The sequence below is a fragment of the Podarcis erhardii genome (genome assembly GCF_964252035.2).
Source record: "Podarcis erhardii genome assembly, chromosome: 14".
Classification (NCBI taxonomy): domain Eukaryota; kingdom Metazoa; phylum Chordata; class Lepidosauria; order Squamata; family Lacertidae; genus Podarcis; species Podarcis erhardii.
In genome coordinates, this window is record NC_138503.1 from 53877738 (window position 1) to 53899795 (window position 22058).

The 22058-nt window shown below is 50.4% G+C and overlaps 2 protein-coding genes across 3 annotated transcripts in view; one reads left to right on the forward strand and one right to left on the reverse strand.

Moving 5' to 3' along the window:
• The window catches only part of FSCN1 (fascin actin-bundling protein 1), a 44209-nt gene extending 36384 nt beyond the window's left edge, over positions 1-7825 (forward strand). The window contains exons 3-5 of one of the 2 annotated variants that reach the window (XM_081839875.1): positions 565-689; positions 4027-4194; positions 4788-7825. In XM_081839875.1, coding sequence (XP_081696001.1) covers positions 565-689; positions 4027-4194; positions 4788-4990 — 496 coding nt within the window. In that variant the 3' untranslated portion in view covers positions 4991-7825. The remainder of the gene's footprint in view (positions 1-564; positions 690-4026; positions 4195-4787) is intronic. The other variant, XM_081839876.1, reaches the window with a different exon arrangement.
• Positions 7826-17198: 9373 nt separating this feature from the next.
• Positions 17199-22058, reverse strand: part of RNF216 (ring finger protein 216) — an 80134-nt gene continuing 75274 nt past the window's right edge. Inside the window, exons 16-17 of the mRNA XM_081839641.1 lie at positions 20804-20873; positions 17199-19547 (exon numbers count right to left, since the gene is read on the reverse strand). Coding sequence (XP_081695767.1) covers positions 19222-19547; positions 20804-20873 — 396 coding nt within the window. The 3' untranslated portion in view covers positions 17199-19221. The remainder of the gene's footprint in view (positions 19548-20803; positions 20874-22058) is intronic.

Sequence of the window (22058 nt, forward strand, 5' to 3'; positions counted from 1 at the left end):
CTGTTAGGTTCCTAGTAAGTTCCCTTATATCTCTCTTAAAATAAACACGCCACAATCTTGTGTAAAGTATATAAAAGATTTTACTCACATCAGATCATAGTTGGATCCCTGAAGGCAGACTTAGTTACAAAGTATATCCATGTGGATCTATCCCATGTGGGGATAATCCCAGTGCATCTCTAGCTAAAAAGCTGCTCCAATGACTAGGAAGTCAAAGAGAGAGATAGTTCTGCTTGCCTTGTCCCTTTTGTTACCTGGGCAGGTAAGGTCACGCCCACCTCTGGTCACATGCAAGAGGAAGGATGCTCCAGGCCAGGAGGAAACAGGAAGTTTTCGACTGGCTGGACCAAACATTCCCCTGCATCTCCACTCTAGGAAAACAAGGAATGTTGTACTTGACTGCTACTTATATATCACATCCCACACTCCCTGCATGGAAAGCGAACCCCAGAGCAGCTGAGTCAGGGGCTCCAAGCTGTGTGCAGACCCTTCCCCACCCCAAAAGAATAAAACCTTAATGGCCGGGCTGTTGCTTCTCACGCTCATGCGCTCTCTCTGCCACAGCAGGAATGCCAACTGTTACTTCGACATCGAGTGGTGCGATCGGCGCATCACCCTGAAAGCGGCAAACGGCAAATACGTCACAGCAAAGAAGAACGGGCAGCTGGCCGCCACAGTGGAGACAGCCAGTAAGGATTCTTTGGCTATGGAAGTGGGGGGAGCTGGGGGGGCCCTTAGGTCCATGGGATGCCCAGACAGACAAGACCTTATTGCCCTAGACCAGAGATGGGGAGCCTGCAGGACTCCTCCAAATGAGGGTGGATCCCTGCCCCCCCCAATCATCCCTGACCATTCACCCATTCCCAATTCCTATGTAAGAATCCAATGTCTCTATTCAGACCAGGTCTCTCCATGGTTTTAAGTTTGGTAATAAGTTGCAATACCTGGAGCCGAGGGGGTTGGGGGCCCAGCAGCAAGAGCCCCCACCTACAGGTGCCCCTCCCCTGCCTCAAACCACAGTCCTTTGAAGCAGGTGAGGTTCACCATCAGCCTTGCATGCTCTCCCTGAAAAGCTACAACCTCTGCCATCTTCTGGCTGAGTATTGCTATTTTTAAAAAGCTTGTATCAATCAAGCCTGCAATAAACCCAGATGCCAACTTTACTGCCACATACACCCGGATGCGGGTGGCGCTGTGGGTTAAACCACAGAGCCTAGGGCTTGCCGATCAGAAGGTCGACGGTTTGAATCCCCGTGATGGGGTGAGCTCCCGTTGCTCGGTCCCTGCTCCTGCCCACCTAGCAGTTCAGAAGCAAGTGCAAGTAGATAAATAGGTACCGCTCCGGCGGGAAGGTAAACGGAGTTTCCATGCGCTGCTCTGGTTTCGCCAGAAGCGGCTTAGTCATGCTGGCCACATGACCTGGAAGCTGTACGCCAGCTCCCTCGGCCAGTAAAGCGAGATGAGCGCCGCAACCGCAGAGTCGGCCATGACTGGACCTAACGGTCAGGGGTCCCTTTACCTTTACACCCAGACAACACCATTACTGGCCCCAACAACATCAAACATGCCATCTCAGGACTATTTAATTGCTCATCTTCTACCATTGTGTATGCCATCAAATGCCAACAGTGCCCTTCAGCTCTCTCTATTGGACAAACAGGCCCAACCCTACACCAAAGGATAAATGGACATAAATCTGACATCAGGAATCACAAGACAGAGAAACCAGTAGGAGAAGACTTCAGTCTCCCAGGACATTCTATACAAGATCTTGAAGTAGCTGTCTTATTACAAAAGAATTTCAGAAATAGACTGGAAAGACAAGTTGGTGAATTGCAACTTATTGCCAAACTTAAAACCATGGAGAGAACTGGTCTGAATAGAGACATTGGATTCTTATCTCATTATACATGATTAAGCTATTTTTGGCCATCTCATCCATAGCTTTTTCCTGTAAGACCAATTGCAGTCAATCACCCATCTCCCACCACCCTTCTGAGTAATACCCCTCTCCACCCTCTCACCATGTATAAGGGTCTGATGACTTCTGTTTCAGTGTATCTGAAGAAGTGTGCATGCACACGAAAGCTCATAACCAAGAACAAACTTTGTTGGTCTCTAAGGTGCTGCTGGAAGGAATTATTTTTATTTTGTATTAATCAAATCTTTAATACAGTCATAGACTTGCATACATAGAGGGGGGTGGCACAATCATTTAGAATCTGTAAAAACATTTTGGAAAGCTCAAAAGTATTAAAAAAGAAGGTATATCTAAAAGACTATAAGAATCTAAAAGAAGGGTTAGGAACATTAAACGGATATGAAAGAGGACAAAAGGCTAGTATATAAAAGACGAAAACTATCAATTTAGAGAGCACTCTGATATGAGTGTTCATTAAATCTAGTTTGTGGCACAGGTCATCATCCGTCGGATCTTGAGCGCTGCTGTGCAGAATCCAGAAACCTATGTTGTAGCAGGATTGGTATCTGACAGCAAGCAGGGAGATATAAAATTGTCCTGTGCGCCCTGGGTACTTACAGAGTCGTGGGGAGATGAGGCTAATACGAATACGAAAAGCTTGTATACAGTGGACGCTCCGGTTGCGAACATGAACCGTATGGGATGCACGTTTGCAACCCGTAGCATTCGCAACCCATGTATGCGCACGCACGGGTTGTGATTCAGCGCTTCTGCACATGTGCGACCGCTGAAACCCAGAAGTAACCCGTTGCAGTACTTCCGGGTTTTGGCGGTCCATAACCTGAAGAAATGCAACCTGAAGCGGCTGTAACCCGAGGTTTGACTGTATTTCTATCCGCAAAAGTATCGAGGCTGCGTGTGGTGATTAAAAAGCCAGAGCAAAAATGGTGTCGTACAGTAAGCGGGGAATTTCTGAGCAGCAGAATCAAAGGCCAGGAAATGCCCCGAGAAAGAAGAATGCCTTCTTCTTTTTAATCACTGGCAAAACTTAAGAGGGGAAGTGCTTCCTTGGCATAACTGAATCCCGTTTTCCTGAGTCTTCTTCCTTCCTCTGAGACAGTACAGTGGTGCCTCGCAAGACGAAATTAATCCGTTCCGTGAGGCTCTTCGTATAGCAGTTTTTTCGTCTTGCGAAGCAAGCCCATTGACAGCTTAGCGGATTACCGCTGTTAGTGGTTTAGCGGCTTTTAGCGGATCAGCTGTTAAGCGGCTTAGCGCCTTAGGAAAAGGGGGGGGGACCCGCAGGAACTCGCAAGACATTTTCGTCTTGCGAAGCAAGCCCATAGGGAAATTCATTTTGCAAAGCGCCTCCAAAACGGAAACCCTTTCGTCTAGCGGGTTTTCCGTCTTGCGAGGCGTTCGTCTTGCGGGGCACCACTGTACCAGAGTCTGACTGAGCCCAGCCAAGAGCGTCCGCCTGGGCTAGGACTGCTCTGGCGTTCTGCAAGAGTTGGCCTTTCCCAACTGGTACTCTGCAGCTGTTTGGGGACTACAGATCCCATCAGCGCCTGCCAGCATAGCCCTGCTCCCCATCATGGCTGTTAAGGAGGGGGCTGCTGCTTAGAAGGAAGGTAACCACCCTCTGGACTTCTCTCGAAAGAGAGCCTCTGAGGGTCAAAGCGTCTGGGTAGGATCTCATGGGGAAAGGTATATTGAGGCCCCAAGCTATGCCAGGCCTTGGAGGTGAAAACCGAGCGCTCAAAAGCAGTGCAATGCCCTCCGTCAAGTCTCGTTCCTGCCAGGAGCTGGGCCTCTGAATTCTGCACCAGCTGAAGTTTCCCAACAGTCTCTATAGAGTCGTAAGGGACCCTGCGGGTCATCTAGCCCAACCCGGCCTGCAGTGTAGAAATTGCAGCTAAAGCATCCCTGACAGAGGAGCATCCAGCCTCTGCTTAAGAACCTCCAACGAAGGAGAGTTCGCCACTGTCCAAGATCTTTTGCCGCCAGGAAGTCCTTCCTGCTGTTTAGTTGGAATCTCCTTGGCCTGCAATTCGAACCCGTCTCCCGGCCCATGACCCTCCTTCTGTCTCTTCCCTGATGGACAGGTGAGACGGAACACTTCCTCATGAAGCTGATCAACCGGCCCATCATCGTTCTGCGGGGGGAGCATGGCTTCATCGGCTGCCGGAAAGTGACAGGAACCCTTGATTCCAACCGCTCCTCCTACGACGTCTTCCAGCTGGAGTTCAACGACGGGGCCTACAACATCAAAGGTAGGGAACTCCTCCTTGGGGTGAGGGGCTTGGCTTTGGTTCTGCTAGCCCAGGGCTTCCCAAACGTGGGCCTCCAGCTGCTTGTGGACTACAATTCCCATCATCCATGTCCACTGGTCCTGCTAGTTAGGGATGATGGGAGTTGTAGTCAAAAAAAAAAAAAGCTAGAGAAACTCTGGGCTCTAGGCAGGGCTGCACTGACGTTCCACAAGAATGTCTGCTTTCCTTCTGAAAAGAGGAGCCACGTTTCTAGCCCTCGGTGTCCCCCAATGTACCTCTGCTACAGGCATGGCCAAACTTGGCCCTCCAGCTGTTTTGGAACTACAGTTCCCATCATCCATGACCATTGGTCCTGTTAGCTAGAGATGATGGGAGTTGTAGTCCAAAAACAGCTGGAGGGCAGAGTTTGGCCATGCCTGCTCTGGTACCATGTTGCTGGACTACAACTCCCAGCAACCTGACCCTTGGCTCCGCTGGGCACTGGAGTTCCTCTCAGCCCCCTCTGCCACGTTAGCAACCCCTGGCGCTCCATGTTTCAGGGAGATTCTTCCTCCGCAGAGCAGCCTGACAACCTTTCCCTTCTCTGCTTCCAGATTCCACTGGGAAGTACTGGACGGTGGGCAACGAGGCCTCCGTCTCCAGCAGCAGCGACACGCCGGTGGACTTCTTTTTCGAGTTCTGCGACTACAACAAGGTGGCCATCCGAGTGAATGGGAAATACTTGAAGGGCGACCACGCCGGCGTCCTCAAAGCCTCTGCCGACACAATCGACCCCTCCACCCTCTGGGAGTATTAAATGCACTTTAGCACTTCCCTCTCTCGGTTCCAAGCCCTCCCTCCATCCCTCCATCCACCCCCCTCCCTTTCCCCTCCCCTCTCTCTGTGTCTCCCCTCTTCACTTTCAGTTGCCAGTTTCTCTTGTTTTCCCTGTTTGGTTGCTTCCGTTCCTAAAACAGAGAGGCTCCCTTCCCCAGCTGTCCTGCTGCTTCTCTCCCGCCGTAGAAGTTTTGGGTTGATCTTGTCTCTTTGAAACTGGAAAAATGTAATTAACCTGCAGAAAACGGTGCACTTCTTGCGGGGTGTGTGTGTGTGTGTGTGTGTGTGTGGCTTTATTGGAATACCAAACTCGGTCCTCTGAATTTGAAAGGGAATAAATCCCGCTAAAGTAGAGCAGCTTCTTTCGCCCCTTTTATTGGCATCTCCCCGATGACATTTATGTGGGGCGAATCTAGTATTGACCTAAGCCAAGAAGCTAGTTTAGCGAAGCCTCTGCTGTTTCCGCTTTCTTGGTTCAATGCTGGCCATGTGGATAAGCCTGAAAAGGGCTTCTCCCTTCTTCTGTAGGATCTGTCCGTCTCTCTTTCCTCCTTGGCTTTTTCATAAACACTTCCTTTTCCTTATGCAGGCAGAGAAGTCTTCTCCTGCCACACCTTCTCCCTCCATGAAGTGTCTGGGGGGACAGCCAGATGGACAGTGTGTGGGTGAAGTCCAAGAGTCAGTTTAGAGACCAACTTTGGCCAGCGAGTTAAGTACAGTTACTGAGGACTAGGAGCTTTGCCCACGTTTTTAAAAATCAGCAAGCTGCTTTTGGTGGACCACTGTAAGTCATTCATCTCGTCAGGGGCTGAGCTTGAGGAAGAGCTCGCCCTCCACTGCTCTTAGGTGCCCAGGGAGCATCTCTTGAGTATAAAGGCTTGAAACAACCGCACTGACAAAGCTGTGCCACTGCCTTACTCTCCCTCTCTGTGTCCCTCGGGGGCTGCAAGTTGTTCTTAGAGCCCCTTTCCTCCCCTCTTTTATATTAACTGTCTTTGATATCTCGAAATAATAGAAGGGATCACAGCTACCTGCGAAATTACTGCCTGTCCATGACGGCATCTGATAGATGTCAAACTGCACACCTGATCTGCACCAGTCCCTCTTCCTTGCCTCCAATAGGGGGTGGGGGCCGTGAAAGACCTTTATTTTACTCCTCCATGCCTCCCAACAAGGAGTGGTTGGCCCCAGAGCCACGGACGGTGTCGTTTCCCTCTTCCTAAGTGACCCTCTCCTGGCTGGGACTTTGTGTCTCAAGGAGAGTCTTATCTCAGTCGTGTTTGTGGGTGCAGAAGCAGAGCTCTGGGCTGAGGAAGAGGCCAGGGAAGGTGGTGAAAGGGGGGGGTGACACCCGCGTTGCAGAGGTCTTTGAGAAGGGGGCTCTCTACGCTTTTCAACCGCTTCCTGGACTCTGTGGGGGAAGCGAATTGCCACTCTCAGTTCACAGGAATAGACAGCCTTTTTTAAAATTAGCAGCCTTTGCACAGTAATAGCACAGCACATTTCCTCCCCCCCCCCCTCAATATAACTGGAATCTCTGCCCTACCCCTTAAGCGTTCTTCACCAAGCGGTTTTTCGGAATTGAGGCATCGCTCTCCCATCTTGGGGGCTACCTCTCCTCTGGCCCCCGCAGCCCCTCTCGTGCCTCTTCCAGGGTTCCCCCCCCCCCAAGGCTGCTCTGAACCCCCTCTTGCCCCCCCCCAGCCGATTGCTCTGCTTGTGGGGTTCCTGGGGTGACCCAAGGTGACCAAACAGCGTGTTTCTTGCCTATTTATATATGGTCTCTCCGAAGAGCCCACCTCCACTGTCTGTACTAGATTTGCAGTATTGTATAATTCATTTGTAGCGTGTTGCTTAACTGTTCGGGAGTTTGGAAAAAGTCCTGTGTACCTTGGTTTCTTCTTCTGGGCTGCCTTTTTGGGGGTCCCCTCCTTTCCCTCGGCCAACCTGGGGCCCTCCAGAGGTTTGGCACCTCAGCTCCCATCTGCCGCAACGTCATTCAACCATGTTGGCTGGGGCAAGTGGTCCAAAAACATCTGGTTGGCGCCAGTTGTGGCTCTTTGCTTGGGCAGCCTCTGCATGTTCCAGCACCCTGATTTCCCATGCAATGCAGAGGGAGGAAAAGATTCCCTTTGTGACTGAACTCCACCTGACCATCAGCACCCCTGCAGCCACGGCTGGAGCCCGCCTGGGTTTTCCTGTTGCCAAAATTCAAAGCACCAGCCCTCCTTTTGCTCAAGGCGGGAGGATGCGACAAGCCTTAAACGTGCCACGCACCCTTTGCCACCTTCAGGGGCCTTTTCCGCACTTGGTGCTAAATTCTGAAGCAACTGGAATGATTTGCCTTACGAGGAAAGGAGGGTCACTTCTGGGGTGGCCCAGGAGCTCTGCGTGGATTTATCTGGACATTTTGGGAGTGGTGAAATCCAGGGAATTCTCAAGGAAAACACACAGAGCTTTGGGAAAGGGGGCGGCTACAGGGGGGCTGGGCAGCTGCCCCCCCCAAATCCTTCAATACTTGCTGGCCTTCATACTTCATGCTGCACCCCACCCCAAAACCCCTTATTCCATGGATGACTGTTTGAAACTTGTAACCCCAGCTGGCTTCTCCCATGTAACGATTTTTTAAAAGCTGAGAATCCTCCTTGCCTTTCTTCCTTGGCTGTTGTGGCTCTGAAAAAAACAAAAACAACTACTCACATTCTGGTATATTTGGTTCAAGTTTTTTTTCCTTGATATTTTTTTTTGTAAGTGCCATTTGTATAACAAGCTTCAAATGGAGAAGTGACAAAATTAAAAACCTGCATTCAAATAAGGAACAAAAATGTGTAATTTCTCTTCTTTTCCCCACCCCCCAAAAAACCCTCCTATACGTACACACACACACACACACACACACACACACACTTCAAAAATCCTTCAAAGCTAATGCTGGTCTGTACAGACCAGGGTTTCCCAAACTTGGGTCTTCAATGGCTTTTGGACTAGAATCCCCATCATCCCTGACCCAGACTGGTCTTGCTAGCTAGGGATGATGGGAGTTGTAGTCCAACGACTGCTGGGTTAGACAGTACTGACCGAGATGGATCCACAGCCTGGCTCTGTTTGAGACACCTTTTTCCATGGGACAAGTCTTGCTGCAATTGAAGCGCAAGTCCAAGCGCTCCATTGCCCTGGCTTTCCGTTTTGGTTGGTGAGCGCTGAACATGCTCAGTTCCCATTGTCTTTCTCCCTTCAGGTCCCTTAAAATAAAAATGCCAAATCCCGAGTTCCTCAAAGCCTGCGGATCACTTCCCTCATGCACGACTCGTGCTATTTTGACCCCGTAAGCATAGATGTGAACTCCTACTAAACACCCGAGGCAGAACATTCAGGGGCATTGCAGACCCTACCTGTTTGTGGTTTGACTAAGCACACCTGCATGTTAAAAGATGGACACCAAGGATTCCCATCCCAGAATGCAAGAGCCACTCCTGCTGGCTGCTGCCAGGACTCCTCCAGCCCATAAGCATCCCCTGTCAGTACGCCTTTCAACTGATGCCAGGGGCTGGGCTCAATATCTGGTTCTTCCCCAACTGGGCTAGGCGACTGGAGCACATTCAGAGACCTTCCAATCCTGGAAAGCAGGTCTCAGTGCCCTGGACTCACAACTGTGCATTGTGAGCACCAGACTCAGCAGAGTATAAATAACACAGAAGATAGCTGTGAAGTAGAACTTCTTTTATTTCTAATAGCTACTGCAAACTAAAGAACTACTGGCTTGCTCAAGTGTGTTACACCTCCCACTCAGCCATCTAGTCACTACATAGATAAGACTCTCAGGCAGGAGTGGAAGAACAGAGGAGCAGTTTCTGCCTCCTCCTTTCTCAGAACATCAGATCCGGAGATGCTTGCAATGGGAGGGGGTGAAAATATCAACATCCCGTGCCCCCAGGCTCTCTCAGGAGGAAGAACATAATTGCATGCTGGGTCAAGCCAAAGCCCCCCCCCCAAGTCCATCATCCTGCTCTTAAAGGTGCCAATTTTGGAAAATCTTGAAGCAGGACCACAGCTCAATAGCCCACTCCCCTACTGCGGTTTCCAGCAACAGATATCACCCTCATCATTGAGTAAATGGGTATACTGCTCTTCATCCACAAATCTGAGGGTGGTCTACAACATAAAATTGCAGGATTAAAACCACAGAATTCATAGCAAAAATAAAAACAACAAACCAATACTTGTCCGTCCCCCTCAAAAAAAACCCCCACATTTAAAAGGGCATCAGCTGCCAATCACCCAAAGGCCTGGGAGAAGAGGAACGCTTTCATCTAGTGCCTAAAAACATACATAGTGAAGGTGCCAGCCGAAACTCCCTAGGGCCACCACAGAAAAGGCCCCGTTCTCTCGTATTGCCACCCTCTGGCCCTCTCATGGAGGAGGCACATGAAGAAGGGCCTCAGAAAAGGAGGATCACAGGGTCTGGCTTTAGAAGAGGATTGGACAAATTCACACAGATGACTAGCTACCATGGCTCTGCTCAGCTTCCACAGTCGGAGGCAGCGATTTTTCTGAATCCCAGGTTGCTGGAAACTGCAGGAGAGTTGCTTTTGTGCTGTGATCCTGCTTGCGGGTTTCCCATTGGAGCGTCTGGTCAGCAACTCTGGAGGACTAGAAGGCTCACCTTGTACTATGGTGCAGCAGGTCTCAGTGCACTCACAATCTTGTACTATGGTGCAGCAAATAACAATATTCAGATTAAAGTCTTTTGTAAGACCACAGCATCCATACGCAGAGAGGAGGTTGGCCGCTGCATCTCTGCATGATTTACTGTTCTTGATTTGCCTCCTTCCAGCAGGTGCTGGTGAGAAGCCCTAGTCTCAGCAATGGAATGCGGTGGGTCATTTAATAGCTCCTCATGCAGAAAGCAATGCTTAGCACCACAGAACCATAGCATTGCAGAGTTGGGAGGTACCCGGGGGTCATCAAGTCCAGCCCCCTGCCATTTGGCAAACCTAACTAAAGGATCCCTGATGGACGGCCATCCAGCCTCTACTGAGAACATCTGCCTAGGAGGGACGCCTCAGGAAAACACCAGAGAGCTGCTGGTCAGTTTCAGCAATACTGAGCTAGGTGGACCAGGGGGCAGTTCCAACAATGGAGGAATCCTGAGGAATCCCTACACTTGCCCAGTGCAGAGTGAGTATGATCAGAGCAGCCTGTCAGGAGTTATGTGTGCAGCAGCTTGTGAAAAGGGGGGGGGACAGATCCCCCAGGGCGGGGGGTCTCCTACAATGCTGTTCTGCAGCAGCTTTCCAGACTAGCCGGTGTTTGAAAACGGTTGGTCCAGAGGTGTCTGAAAATAAGAAGCTGCAGCCGGGTGCTCTAGTCCTCGTTGCCAGTAGCAACTTGCTGGAGGTTCTTTTATTTGTGGCAGAATCCGTTCTGCAGCCAGGCTCTGCTTCTCCCTGCACAGCAAGGCTTGAGGGCAAGGGGAGTGGGGTTGCCTCTCCATCACCCTTTGGGAAAGGGCAGCCTTGCTCTGATTTGTTGCCTGAGAGAAACGGGGGGGGGGGGCTCGCCTTTGGGAGGGGAAAGCCGCCCTCCTTGCAGGCCTCCTGGCTAACAGGCATTTGGTCAGCCTACTTTGGAGAGCAATGCTGCTGAATCTGGTTGGCCACCATGAGGACAGGAGGCTGGCTAAGTAATGGGGCTGATCCTGCAGGCTCTGTTACGCTCCAGTGTTGCTAAGCAAAGCATTTGGTCCCCTTTTGCTGGAAGGGCTGTGAGAGCCAAAGCAATTCAGTGTTACCTGCAAATGGTCTCAGGGGCAGCCTTAAAACAAACTCTGCTCAAACCCAGCTGAGCTCAACAGGGCTTGCTTCAGGCTTGCCCCGCGAGTCTCCCATTGGAGACTAACTAACTGGTTCCATAAGGAATTCCAGCCATCTCAGCTGCTGCGCGAATTAACATTCATTGACGGCCCTTCCACTGGGCTGAGGCAGCCTTCCCAGATACTGCATATATGTTCTAAATGTGCAGCTGGACAAATGTTTTGTGCAGTGTCAGAAAAGTGCAGCGTGAAGCAAGTTTTTTTTTTGCAGTTGGGCATGTGGAGTTTCTAAGGAACTGGGTTGTGTCGATAACAGAAATAAGGAGAGGAAAAGAATGTTCAAAATGAAGATGAAGGGTGGTTCCTTTCACATCTCCCTAACCTGCTCTCTTCACCTCTCCTCTGTCCCCAGCACTCAGTTCATGGAGTTTGCACCTCGCCCCTTTTCCAAGGCAGCCAAGCTGAACTCTGGCCCTCTTCTCTTGAAGAGGGGAAGGGTCTCTGACCATGGAGGGGCCGCCTGACGCTTTGATGCTGCAAGGAAGGAGGGAGGGGGACACCTTGGCTCTGAATAGCAGCTTGGGGGGGGGGCTTGGCTTGTCCTCCCTCCTCTTTTCCCTTCACCTCCCCCACCCCCACCTCCTTTATTTGAAGAGGTCAGGGAGAGAAAGGCAGGAATAAAGACAACAGCCCCCCAACCCCCTGCCCTGCTTGGGCCCAGACAGGCCTTTCTCCTCCACACAAAGGAAACGCTTTCTGCAGCACTGGAGGCTCCAGCAACCCACAGATCAGGCTAAAACTGACATGTGGGGGGGGGGGGGAATGTGTGCCAAGGAGAAACAGAGCTGTCCATTTTCAAATCAAATTGCAAATTAAATAAAACACACAAGTCTCCATGAATATTCATCTAGTTTCTCCTGATACGCAGATCTGTTTGCAACTGTCATTTTTGCTTATTTGTACCAACCTGGTAAAGCTGAGGTCTTGCTTCCTAGTTCGAAGAGACGCTCGAGGAAATCAAAACAGGGCTGATGGAGGAGAGACCCTGAAATAAGCTCCCTCCAGTTGTATTATGCAGAGGATCAGGCTGTCAAAGAGTTGAAGGCAAGGTGGGGTTGGGGGTGGGGGTGGGGTGGCTGACGGGGGTGGGGGGGTGGGGAGGGATGCAGGATGCTCCTGCCCTTTGAGCTAATCTTGCTGGATGTGCCTGTCACTCATCCACACACAGCTGCACATCCATTTAATGGGGGCAGATCTCTTTCCTCGTGGGGAAGGAAAGGCCATGTTACAACCTACTGCTCTTTACCCTACACTGGCAAACCAAGGCGAGTGAGCAGATCCCGGCCCTCTCCAATTCTTGCAAAGGAGGGTGCATCAAAATTCCCCACCTGGTGAGGTGGGGGGGGGAGGGGTGGAAGAAAGAGATTTGCCTTTAAAAATGAATAATCTAACCCTCCAAATGACATGAATGGCATCCACATGGAGAGATTTCAGTGCTGGGAGTTGGGGATATAGGACTGGCGTTCAGGGGTGGAATCAGAAGAACTCTACTCTGCAAACACCCTGGTTATTATGGTTATATTATGGGTATCTTCTGCAACACATTGGCACAATGACAGTGCATCCATGACAGATTTATCCTGCTTTAGCTTGTTCCACTCTGGCATTGTTGCTCTCCAGAGGAGTCACGGCAAGAGGAAATCAGGACGAAAATAACCCAGAACATTTCCCGTATAAGAAGCTACAGGATTTCAGAGGAAGATTCTCTTGGGTCAGACCAATGGCCCACCTTGTCCAGCGTCTTGCTCTTGCAGCGGTTGTTCAGGTGTTTTGCCACCTATAACCACAAACAACAAAAGGTGTGGAGGAAACCAGAAGCCTGGTTGCAGGGGAAAAGAAACAGCCACCCAATGAGAGTGCACAAGGTTGTTGTTTTAATTACAAAAAATTCAAATTACAATATAATACAGAGACTTTTTACACACAGAATATTAGAACGGTTTCCTACCAGAAGGTAAAGAAAAAATATTCTTTTTTCCTTTCTTTATTAATAAACCACTTATTCGTTTTTAAGCTATTGTTATACAAAGTTGCAGGACATGCACAATTTTCCCTCAAGAGGGTTTGCTCTTATTTTTCCATTTCTTTTCTTTTTTTGCGAAGTGCAAATACAAGATTTCTCTCTCCACCTTTTAAGGCAAGTTAAATGCGACACTGCAAATTTGATAATAGAAAGTACCTGTTAAAATGTCAAGCTTGGGGTGTACAAAATACACACTTCCCTGTGTCTACCCGTAAAGAGAGATGAACTTTTTTTTTAATAAAAAAAAAAGCCACAAAGGAAAATGCAAATACAGAAGAAGAGAGGAGGTCGTAAGAACCTGGAGTCCACAGGGGCATGTTGACAGCAGCCTTTGCTAACTGCTGCCCAGCCAGATGTTTTGCACTACAATACGCAGCCAGGAGGGCCATATTGTATACTCATCACAGCTGTACTAGCTGGGGCTGATGGGAGTTGTAGTGCAGAACAACTGGAGGGCACCCTGTCCAGGAAGCCCCGCTCAAGCTCAAGGGACTTCAATGTTACCCATGCTAAACCGTCCTGGTTCGCAGTGAAGCAATTGTTTCCGAGCTGGACCTCGTCAGGCTATTTTTTAAAAAATCCCCCTATGCAGGAAAATAACACGGCAGGGGGAAGTGGCCAGACCAGAATCCTTCAGCTTGCTGGCTTTATGCGTGCAAGGATTTTTAAAAAAAAAAAAAAAAAAATGAGCAGAGAAGCGTTCTGTCATGAGAGGCCTCACCTGCATGGCCAGGTGGAGCGGCCTGGACAGAAGCACGCCACTGCAGTGAGCAGCCGGCCTTCACGCTACGTCACAGCACGGGGGCAATGCTCTCCCATGTCAGACACACAGGTTTGGTAAAGTTTCCCTGGCCGAAGTTCAGAAAACCCCTCGCAAAGAGGCAATGCTCTCCCCGTACGAAACTTGGAAAAGGCAACCAACATATTACCGAAGTTAAGATTCATCCTGGGATACCTGCAAGAAAGGAAATCCTGGCCACCTACGGGCCTCTTTCCCTGCAGATGGCTGCCCTTTCTCCCCAACATGGTGTTCTTAACACAGGAAGGGACCGGGAACCAAAATCCGCTTCAAGGGATGGGGGCGCTCATTGTTTAGGACGAAGTCGAGCAACCCCAAACAAGAAGTTGCAAAGAGAAAGGCGAAATGCTCAAAGGGACACTTCCACTGGGGGGGGGGGGGAGGCAGTTGAACAGGGCTGTTCAAGAAGTGTCAGGAGCTGGACCTTGGCATCTCTGTTCACGATCATAGGCTAAGGAGGCCTTTGCTTCAGGCTTACACATCAAAATGAGCAAGGCCAAAAATCATGTTTTAAGTCAGTATGGACCCCAAGAGGTTTTCTCCATTGCTCATGGGCAGGCAAAGAATGAGGAAAGAGTGTTTTAGTTTCAGATGCAGTAAAAAAGGCACCGTCCTTGCAGTCAAAATGCCTCGATTTCCCAAGAGGTGGATTATCCCCGCTTAAAGAATTATTTTACTCAGAGCACCAGAATGATGGGAGGCAGAGGCTAAGGAGCCACTCAGCTTGGGTGGGTATCTTTCTTCAGTATTTTGTCTATGCAAAGAGGTGGACCCCTGGCCAAATAAAAAACCTCATTGAAAGGGGCACCAAGTGGGGGTGGGGTGGGGGGTGGAGGAATAGGCCATCCCATCCATGCTAAATGGCTTTTGAAATCCACTGGATATGAAGAACAGCAACAGCTGAGCTTCCAATCTCTGGCTTACAGGAGCTGCCGCCACCCAAGTCTCCATCTCTACAGGAAGCAGCCTGAAATGAATGGAGGCTATGAAGTAGAGTCAGCACAGAAAATGGGGAGGTGGTCAAGGGCCAAGGGCCAAGGGTCCAGCAAACTGCAATGAAAGGTCTCCAGTCGTACTAAGGCAACAGCAGCCAGCTTTAACTGCACCTCTGCCTGCTCCCAACTAGCTTCACTCAAGTACAAACATCCACAAAGACCTTCCAAAATACTACGGTTTAGAGATAACAAACGGTAAACTTCATTTACAGATAGGTAGCCGTGTTGGTCTGCCATAGTCAAAACAAAACAAATTCCTTCCAGTAGCACCTTAAAGACCAACTAAGTCAGTTCTTGGTATGAGCTTTCGTGTGCATGCACACTTCTTCAGATACATCTGAAGTGTATCTGAAGAAGTGTGCATGCACACGAAAGCTCATACCAAGAACTGACTTAGTTGGTCTTTAAGGTAAACTTCATGTGAGCTGGTCAAAGCAAAGGGGAAGAGAGCACAGTAGCCTAACAATAGGGAGTTACAGATAGGTAGCCGTGTTGGTCTGCCATGGTCAAAACAAAATGAAAAAATTCCTTCCAGTAGCACCTTAAAGACCAACTGAGTTAGTTCTAGGTATGAGCTTTCGTGTGCATGCACACTTCTTCAGATACCTGAAGAAGTGTGCATGCACACGAAAGCTCATACCTAGAACTAACTCAGTTGGTCTTTAAGGTGCTACTGGAAGGAATTTTTTCATTTTGTTCTAACAATAGGGAAACGCCATTGTTAGGACCTGCTTTTGGTGTGCAAGGATCTGCTTGGTCGGCATTAGGAAGGCTCTAAACATCTTGGTAAAGGCACCCAGGGCCCCTGCACATGCCAGGGCGATTCTGCAGCCTGTTGGCAAAAACGTCAAGCTCCTTGCCGGATGTTGAGCTTTGCCTCTGAGCACTGGCCACTCTGGGGAGCCCCCCACTCTGCACAGCCAACACAAACACTGTGAGCGCATCAGAATTCCCCAAGACAAAAAGGGATGCAAGGTCCTCACCCGCATCTTTCAAGACACATGGACACTGCATCAGCATGTCCCGGCACAACTGTCTATGTGCACATGAATGGGCCGGTAGGCAGGAAGGCCACCTGCACTTCATCTGCAACCTGGGGAACGCTGCCTCCCCAGGGAAATTGTGCCTGCTGCACAGAATGTGGACCTGGCCCAGAGCTCCGAGCGCGCAGGGGGTTCTCCTCCCAGCGAGACCCATGGAAGGGTAGCCAAAGTGACTGGGGGAAGATTCAATGCCACTGAGCTTTAGTCCATGGGAACCTCATGCACACTGCAGAAGCAATCCTGGAAAGACAGTGCCAATGGGCAAACTGGGAGCGATGCACCAACATCAAGCGCTTTCAGAAGCAGCTTCTCTTATCAATTAAACCGCAGGATGGCACCCACAGGCCACCTCTTTGTCTACAGCTGTGATACAAGAGGGGTTTCTTTCATACATAGCTGGTTGCTGCATGCACTCACACACGCCCAACGCTTTCAAAAAATATCGCCAGCAGCCCTCCCATCCTTTGTTTCCTGACAGCTAGCCCTGCTGATGTCGCTTTTCTCCAAACACAGCACCACCTGCATGTCCGGCAATTGCTACATCAAATAATCTTTTGTTTTAAAGTTAAGGTGCTAATGTCAAAACCTGAAGAGAAATCAACCCAAGAGCACTTGGCCAGCTGTGTCGTGACCCCTTTTAAGAATCACTGAACAGGAGCAGCAGTGTCGACAAACAGCATGATTTTAAACTACGGCAAACATGGAACAGTCAAGGCAATGGAACTTTTAAGCCAACAGGTTACACAGAACAAACTTGGAATGCAGGTATTGCCAGATTCATCCGCAGCACACACACGCGCACACACACACACACACACACACACCCCTCCCTGCACACCTGTCCTACAGGCAGTTGTTCTCTCTCTGCAGCAAAGGAGTCATTGTTTCACTTTTGTTACTCACTCCCTCAGCTATTCCCAACCTGGTGCCCTCCAAATGTTATAGACTCAGGCCCCCAGCCAGCCTGGCCAATGATCAGGTGAGAATGGAGTTGCAGTCCAGGAGAGCACCAAATAAAATGATTGGGAGGGACTGAAACAGATCGGTTCCCAAATAAATAGGTGGCGGTGCCTGGGTACGTATTGCAAGGGAAGAGGGGAGGGCAGGAGGCAACAGCACCCCCACGGCTATTGGGAGAATTGTTTTGGTTGCCTCTCAGGGTTTAAGGTTTGCCCGTTTTCAGTGCCCTGGTGGAGCTCATGCAGGGAGCTCCCAAAACCATGAGCACCCTTCCATTCAAGGGGGAGGGGGGCCAACATCGGAAGAGAGGGGAAAGGGGGGAGCTGCCATATCTGGCTTTGTCTGTGGCCCATAGTCCCAGGACTACGAAGGTCAAAGGGGAAGGTTGGGGGAAGAGAAGAGCCCAACTCAGAACTGGTTCCACGCCCCCACTCCACCCCAAAGATGCTTTATCGTAATACTTCTAAAAGGAAAAGAGACCCAGAATTTCAAAGAGTAAGTGCGAAATGTATTTATTATTAAGCAAAAGGGTGGTTGGAAATTCTTCTCCATTGGAGTTATTTTCTGTGAGTTGCTCATAATCCTAGCAAATGAGAGCATCCATGTTCATAGCTTTGCGGAAAAAAACTGTTTCAAATGGCTGGCGTTAAGTCAGGCGGACAGGATGTGATCCAGTGCTCACTCCTGCTGCACTCACCGCACAGAAGCCTTAAAGTGTGGACGGACCTGACGTGTTGTTGTGCGAGAAGTGGTCCGTATCTGGCACCAGAGACCCCTCCTTGAAGCAGAGGCAGGACTACAGAGCTCTGGAGCTCCGCAAGTCATGCAGAAGGTCAGTGCTCAGGCACATGGGAGCCTTTGAAGGACAAGCTGCAACCGGCTGTGCATTTGCCGGCGTTGGTACAAAACAGCCCTTAAGCCAAGGGTGGGGAATCCATGGTGGTCCTCCGGAGGCTGCTGGACTACAACTCCCATCATCCCTCTGGGCATGGGAGCTGGAGACCAACAAACCCTCTTCCAGCCCTGCCTGGAATAATCCAAGTGGAAAGCTTCAGGCTGAAGGTTTCCACAGCCGAGTGTGGTGGGGTCAGCGGCTCAAGAGTCCAAGGAAGCCTTTGCACATACGCAGAGTGCCCAGGAGCGCTTGGGTCATGACTGCCCTGTCCCAATTAACGAGGGCTCCACTGGGCTCGTGGAGCTCCCATGTATGCAGGAGCAACTCTGCGATCTTCTGGGAGATGGAAATGCCTTTCAAGTGTGCAGGGGGGGATTCCTTGACCTCCAAGACTGCAAGATGCCCCAGAGTGCTTCAGACCACAACTAGACAAGTCAACGAGAGGTACTCCCAACATGCTGAAGACCCTGAACACCAACCACAACACCAGAGGAGGCAGAGGCTCGCCTGTGAAGCCAGCCGACGCTCACCCGGTTCCTTCCAAGGATTCCAGACACACCACCACCCACACCACCCTCCCTGCAGCTGTACCAGGATTCAACCCACAAGGCTTTCCATGTGCAATGCAAAGCCCAGCAGGAAGCAGGGGCAACGCACCCCAAAGCCATAGCACTGCTAAGTCAGAGGCCCAGCACCAGACGTTTGGCTCATACACTTGAGAACTGTTCCAGCCACAGAAGCTGCATTTATTTTAAACAGATGCGGTCTCACGTTACACTGAGCTGCGCTGAGTGACAGCAAGTCTTCAGTTTGGCACCTCGGAAGAATCAGAGGCCTCTGATATCTCTTTGAAAAGCCAGACCCACCAACACACTGAGTCCGGGAAGGCTGGGTTGTAGCCAACGCGAGTCCTGCTCAGAGTGGAGCCATTGAACTTCATGGACACAGCCAACTTAGGTTCACTGGTTTCAATGGGTCTACTCTTGAGTAGGACTTAGGTGGCTGCAACCCGCTGCCTGACTCCTGTGCCAAAGGCACAAGATGGTTGTGGTGGGAAGAGCCCTGCTGGGGTTTCTTCCTGACCTGAGGGCCACAGAAGCTGCCAATCTGGTGTTTGCAACGGCCTCTGCCAACTTCTGCTTGCCTCGGTGGTTTCCCATCAATGGTTTAATTTGCCCATCAACCACACCGCTCAAAATCTGTAGCTGGCCGGAGCTGAACCTCCTACCTGATTCTTTCCCACTCTCGGCGCCGTTTGGGCAGGCAAGAGAAACTGTGGTTTTGGCACGTGGGTCCGAGTCGTCGCTGCCTCTTGCCAGACAAGCACCCTGCACCCCCTGCCCACCTCACTGAGCGGAGAACTTCCTTCCCAGACGAGCGGCGGAAGCAAAAGGGTGCCAGGGCGAGCCTCCCGTCCCTTCCGCTTCCCACAAGAGAGACTGGGGAGCAAAGGTGCTGATCTTGCCTTGGGGGACGAGAAGACCGGAGGGGCGCGCAGGAGCGTGTTCAGCGCTTGCAGTTAACTGGGAAAGTGGAGAAGAGAGGACGGGGCGGGCTGCGTCAGCCAGTGTGTGGACTTTCCCTGCAGAGACTTCCCAAAGTCCTGGCGCCGCCCTGAGCTGGGTCAGAACCGGTGCCGCGGCTGTGGGCCAAAGTGCATCGGGAGGTTGTGCTCCAGCGGCAGGTTCACCTGGGGGAAGTCGTAGTTCACCCGCATGTTGGGCAGGGGGGGCACGTAAGGGGCAGGGATGGGCCCCATGTTGATGTGGCCAATGTTGTTGTAGAGCGGGCGGACGGGAGGCATGTTCAGTGGGTAGGCAGGGTGCACAAACGGGTAAGGGGGCATTTGGTGGTGGAGGTTCTGCGGGACCGGCCTGGGGATGGCTTCGATTCGCGGGATTTTCTCCGCAGGCTTCTCTGCCGGGGGCCCAATCCGCTTGAAACTGTTTTCTAGAGGAGGAAACAAAGACAACAATGTGGAGGGCAGGTAAACAGCAGAAGCAGCAGTTCAGCTTCAACCTTTAAAGCGATGGGGGCAGGGGAGGGCCAGCCTGACTCCCCCAGATGTTTATGGACCCCTGGACCAATGGTGGTCAGAAGAATCGAGGGGTCCGGCAGCAGCTAGAGGAGAACCAGGCTGGCTCGGATTGAAATCTGTTTGGAAAAATCTTTCTGAGTTATCTAAAAAGTGCAATGATTAAGCGAGCAGCAGATTTAAAACTGTATAAATCCTACAGAACCTTTAAAGAACACCACATAAGATATTCTCCATTTTCTAATACCACTGCTATAAGAGATGCAGGCAACTCCCATGCTTCCTGCTTTAGGTCTACGGCTTTTGCGCATGATGGATTTTAGTCCATCAACTCATGCAATGAACCAACTTAAAAAAAAAAAAAAAAACAGTTTCCCCCTATGTCACATATATAATTTTAAAAGAAGTAATTTCGGTGAACAGCAAACATACTCAAATGTATTACAGTGGTACCTTGGTTTGCATACATTTTGGATTACAAACACGTCAAACCCGGAAGTGCGTGTCCTGGTTTGCAACCTTTTTTTGGATTACGAACAAAAAAAATTTGGAGGCCCCATTGGCGAAAGCACGCCTTGGGTTACAACCGGAATAGATTATGGTTGTAAACCAAGGCACCACTGTACTTGCCACTGGAATTCCCCCTTCCCACTCCTTTTCTCCAAACGTAACCTTCGGCTAAAATCCCACGGTGGTTGCAATACTCTGCTTTTTCTGCAGAAGACCTGCATGCCCCGTACACAGGCCTGGCTGAAAGCTGCCTGCCAAAACTCAGGCAGTGCAGCTGAGGTTATCCCAGGGTTATTATGTTATGTATTCTTGTGTTTCTATACTTTAAACTGCTCTGCGATCCTCAGATGAAGGGCAGTATAGAAGTTAAATAAGTGATGATGATGATGATGATGATGATGACGACGATGATGATGACTACAAACCCCTTGAGGCTACAGAATATCCCTAGGAAGCTGAATTGTGCAGACACTACCAGCTCATTTTCATTTAAAGTTTGCAAGATCAACCAACAGGTAGACAACCAACCAGCCAAGTGTATCTTGTGTGGGTAATCATGGGGCATTGGCAGAAAGTGCTTTTTGGAATTGGGGCTGCTCTGTTCTCCAGGGAACCCCATCAACCTCTGCCTGTTAAGGGGGGAGGGGGAGACACCACCCACCTCCGTTTTTCCTCTTTTGCTCCTCTTCAGCTTCCTTCTGAATCTCCTGGATTATCTTCTCGTCATCCTCCTAGAAAGGACAGAAACAAACAAAAGCGTCACCCAGGCTGTTTTCTCTCAACGCCCAAACAGACGAAGAAGGAAAATCGAATTTCTGTGCTGAAATCTGTGGAGAGAAAATCTGAATTCTGCAAATTGTGCAGAAATATGCAAACCCGAGAGACTTCTGTCAGTTTTGCATGCATTTATTTTGCAAAAGTGTGTTGCTGTTTATGTATTTCCCCTGGCTATTATTAGAAATCTTGCTCGGCGACCGCATCTGGTTCTCGAGATCACCCCGGACACTTTGAGGCCTGAGGGCCAGGGCCTTATTCGAAGAAAAGGAGACGGAGGAGGAGGTTTGCAGGGATGTGAATTTGGTAAGCAGCGAATAACCACTTCCTGTGGAAACTGAGCACCATTTCAGCCAGCTGGGTCGCTCTAAGCCCCGGCTGCCATGAAAAAGAGGTTCGGGGGGGGACGCCTCTCCAGCGCTGCGGGTGCAGACGGCCGGCTGTGCAGCCAAATATCTTCAGCAACATCTTGCACTGCATTTGAAATTGGGGGGGGGGGGGCAAGCAGCAGGTGCACGGCCACACTGCTGACAACTTGCTGTGCGCTTGCACGAATCCTCACCCACACCGTGGAGCGTGACTAAGCCGCTTACAGGCAGAACACTGATCCTGCCGCAAAGCTTGCAAGACTGACGAAGCAGATGGCAACAAGCGGGGCCCCCCCCAGCCCTGCCAAGGAGCAGCTGGAGCGATGCTAATCCTTTAAATGGCATCCAAGCGTGAAATGTTCAGGGGGCAGCTCCAGCTCCAGAGAGCCCCACAGCCGGGCTGCCCTGGAGAGGCTGCCTGCCATGGAGGAGGAGGCAGGCCTTGAATAATCAGATTAAGAGGCTCAATAGGAGCAGAGCTAGAAACTCAGGCCTATAAACTAGGCGCCAAATGGCTCCTGAATCCAAGGTTGCGGTCGCCAAAATGGAATGTCTGGTTGCCATTTTGGGACAAGACAGCTTGAAAGACTCATTTTTCAAATGATGGACCGACAGTGATGGATTCTCAGTTACAACATCTGGCCAGTGCAGATGGCAACCTTGTGCCAGGTTAAGAAATTAAAAGAAGAAAAGTCACTTGATCTAGGGGCATTCCACAGCTATATTGGCCTCTTCCATCCTCTTTTTTTTAATGGCGACATGGACCATTCGTAA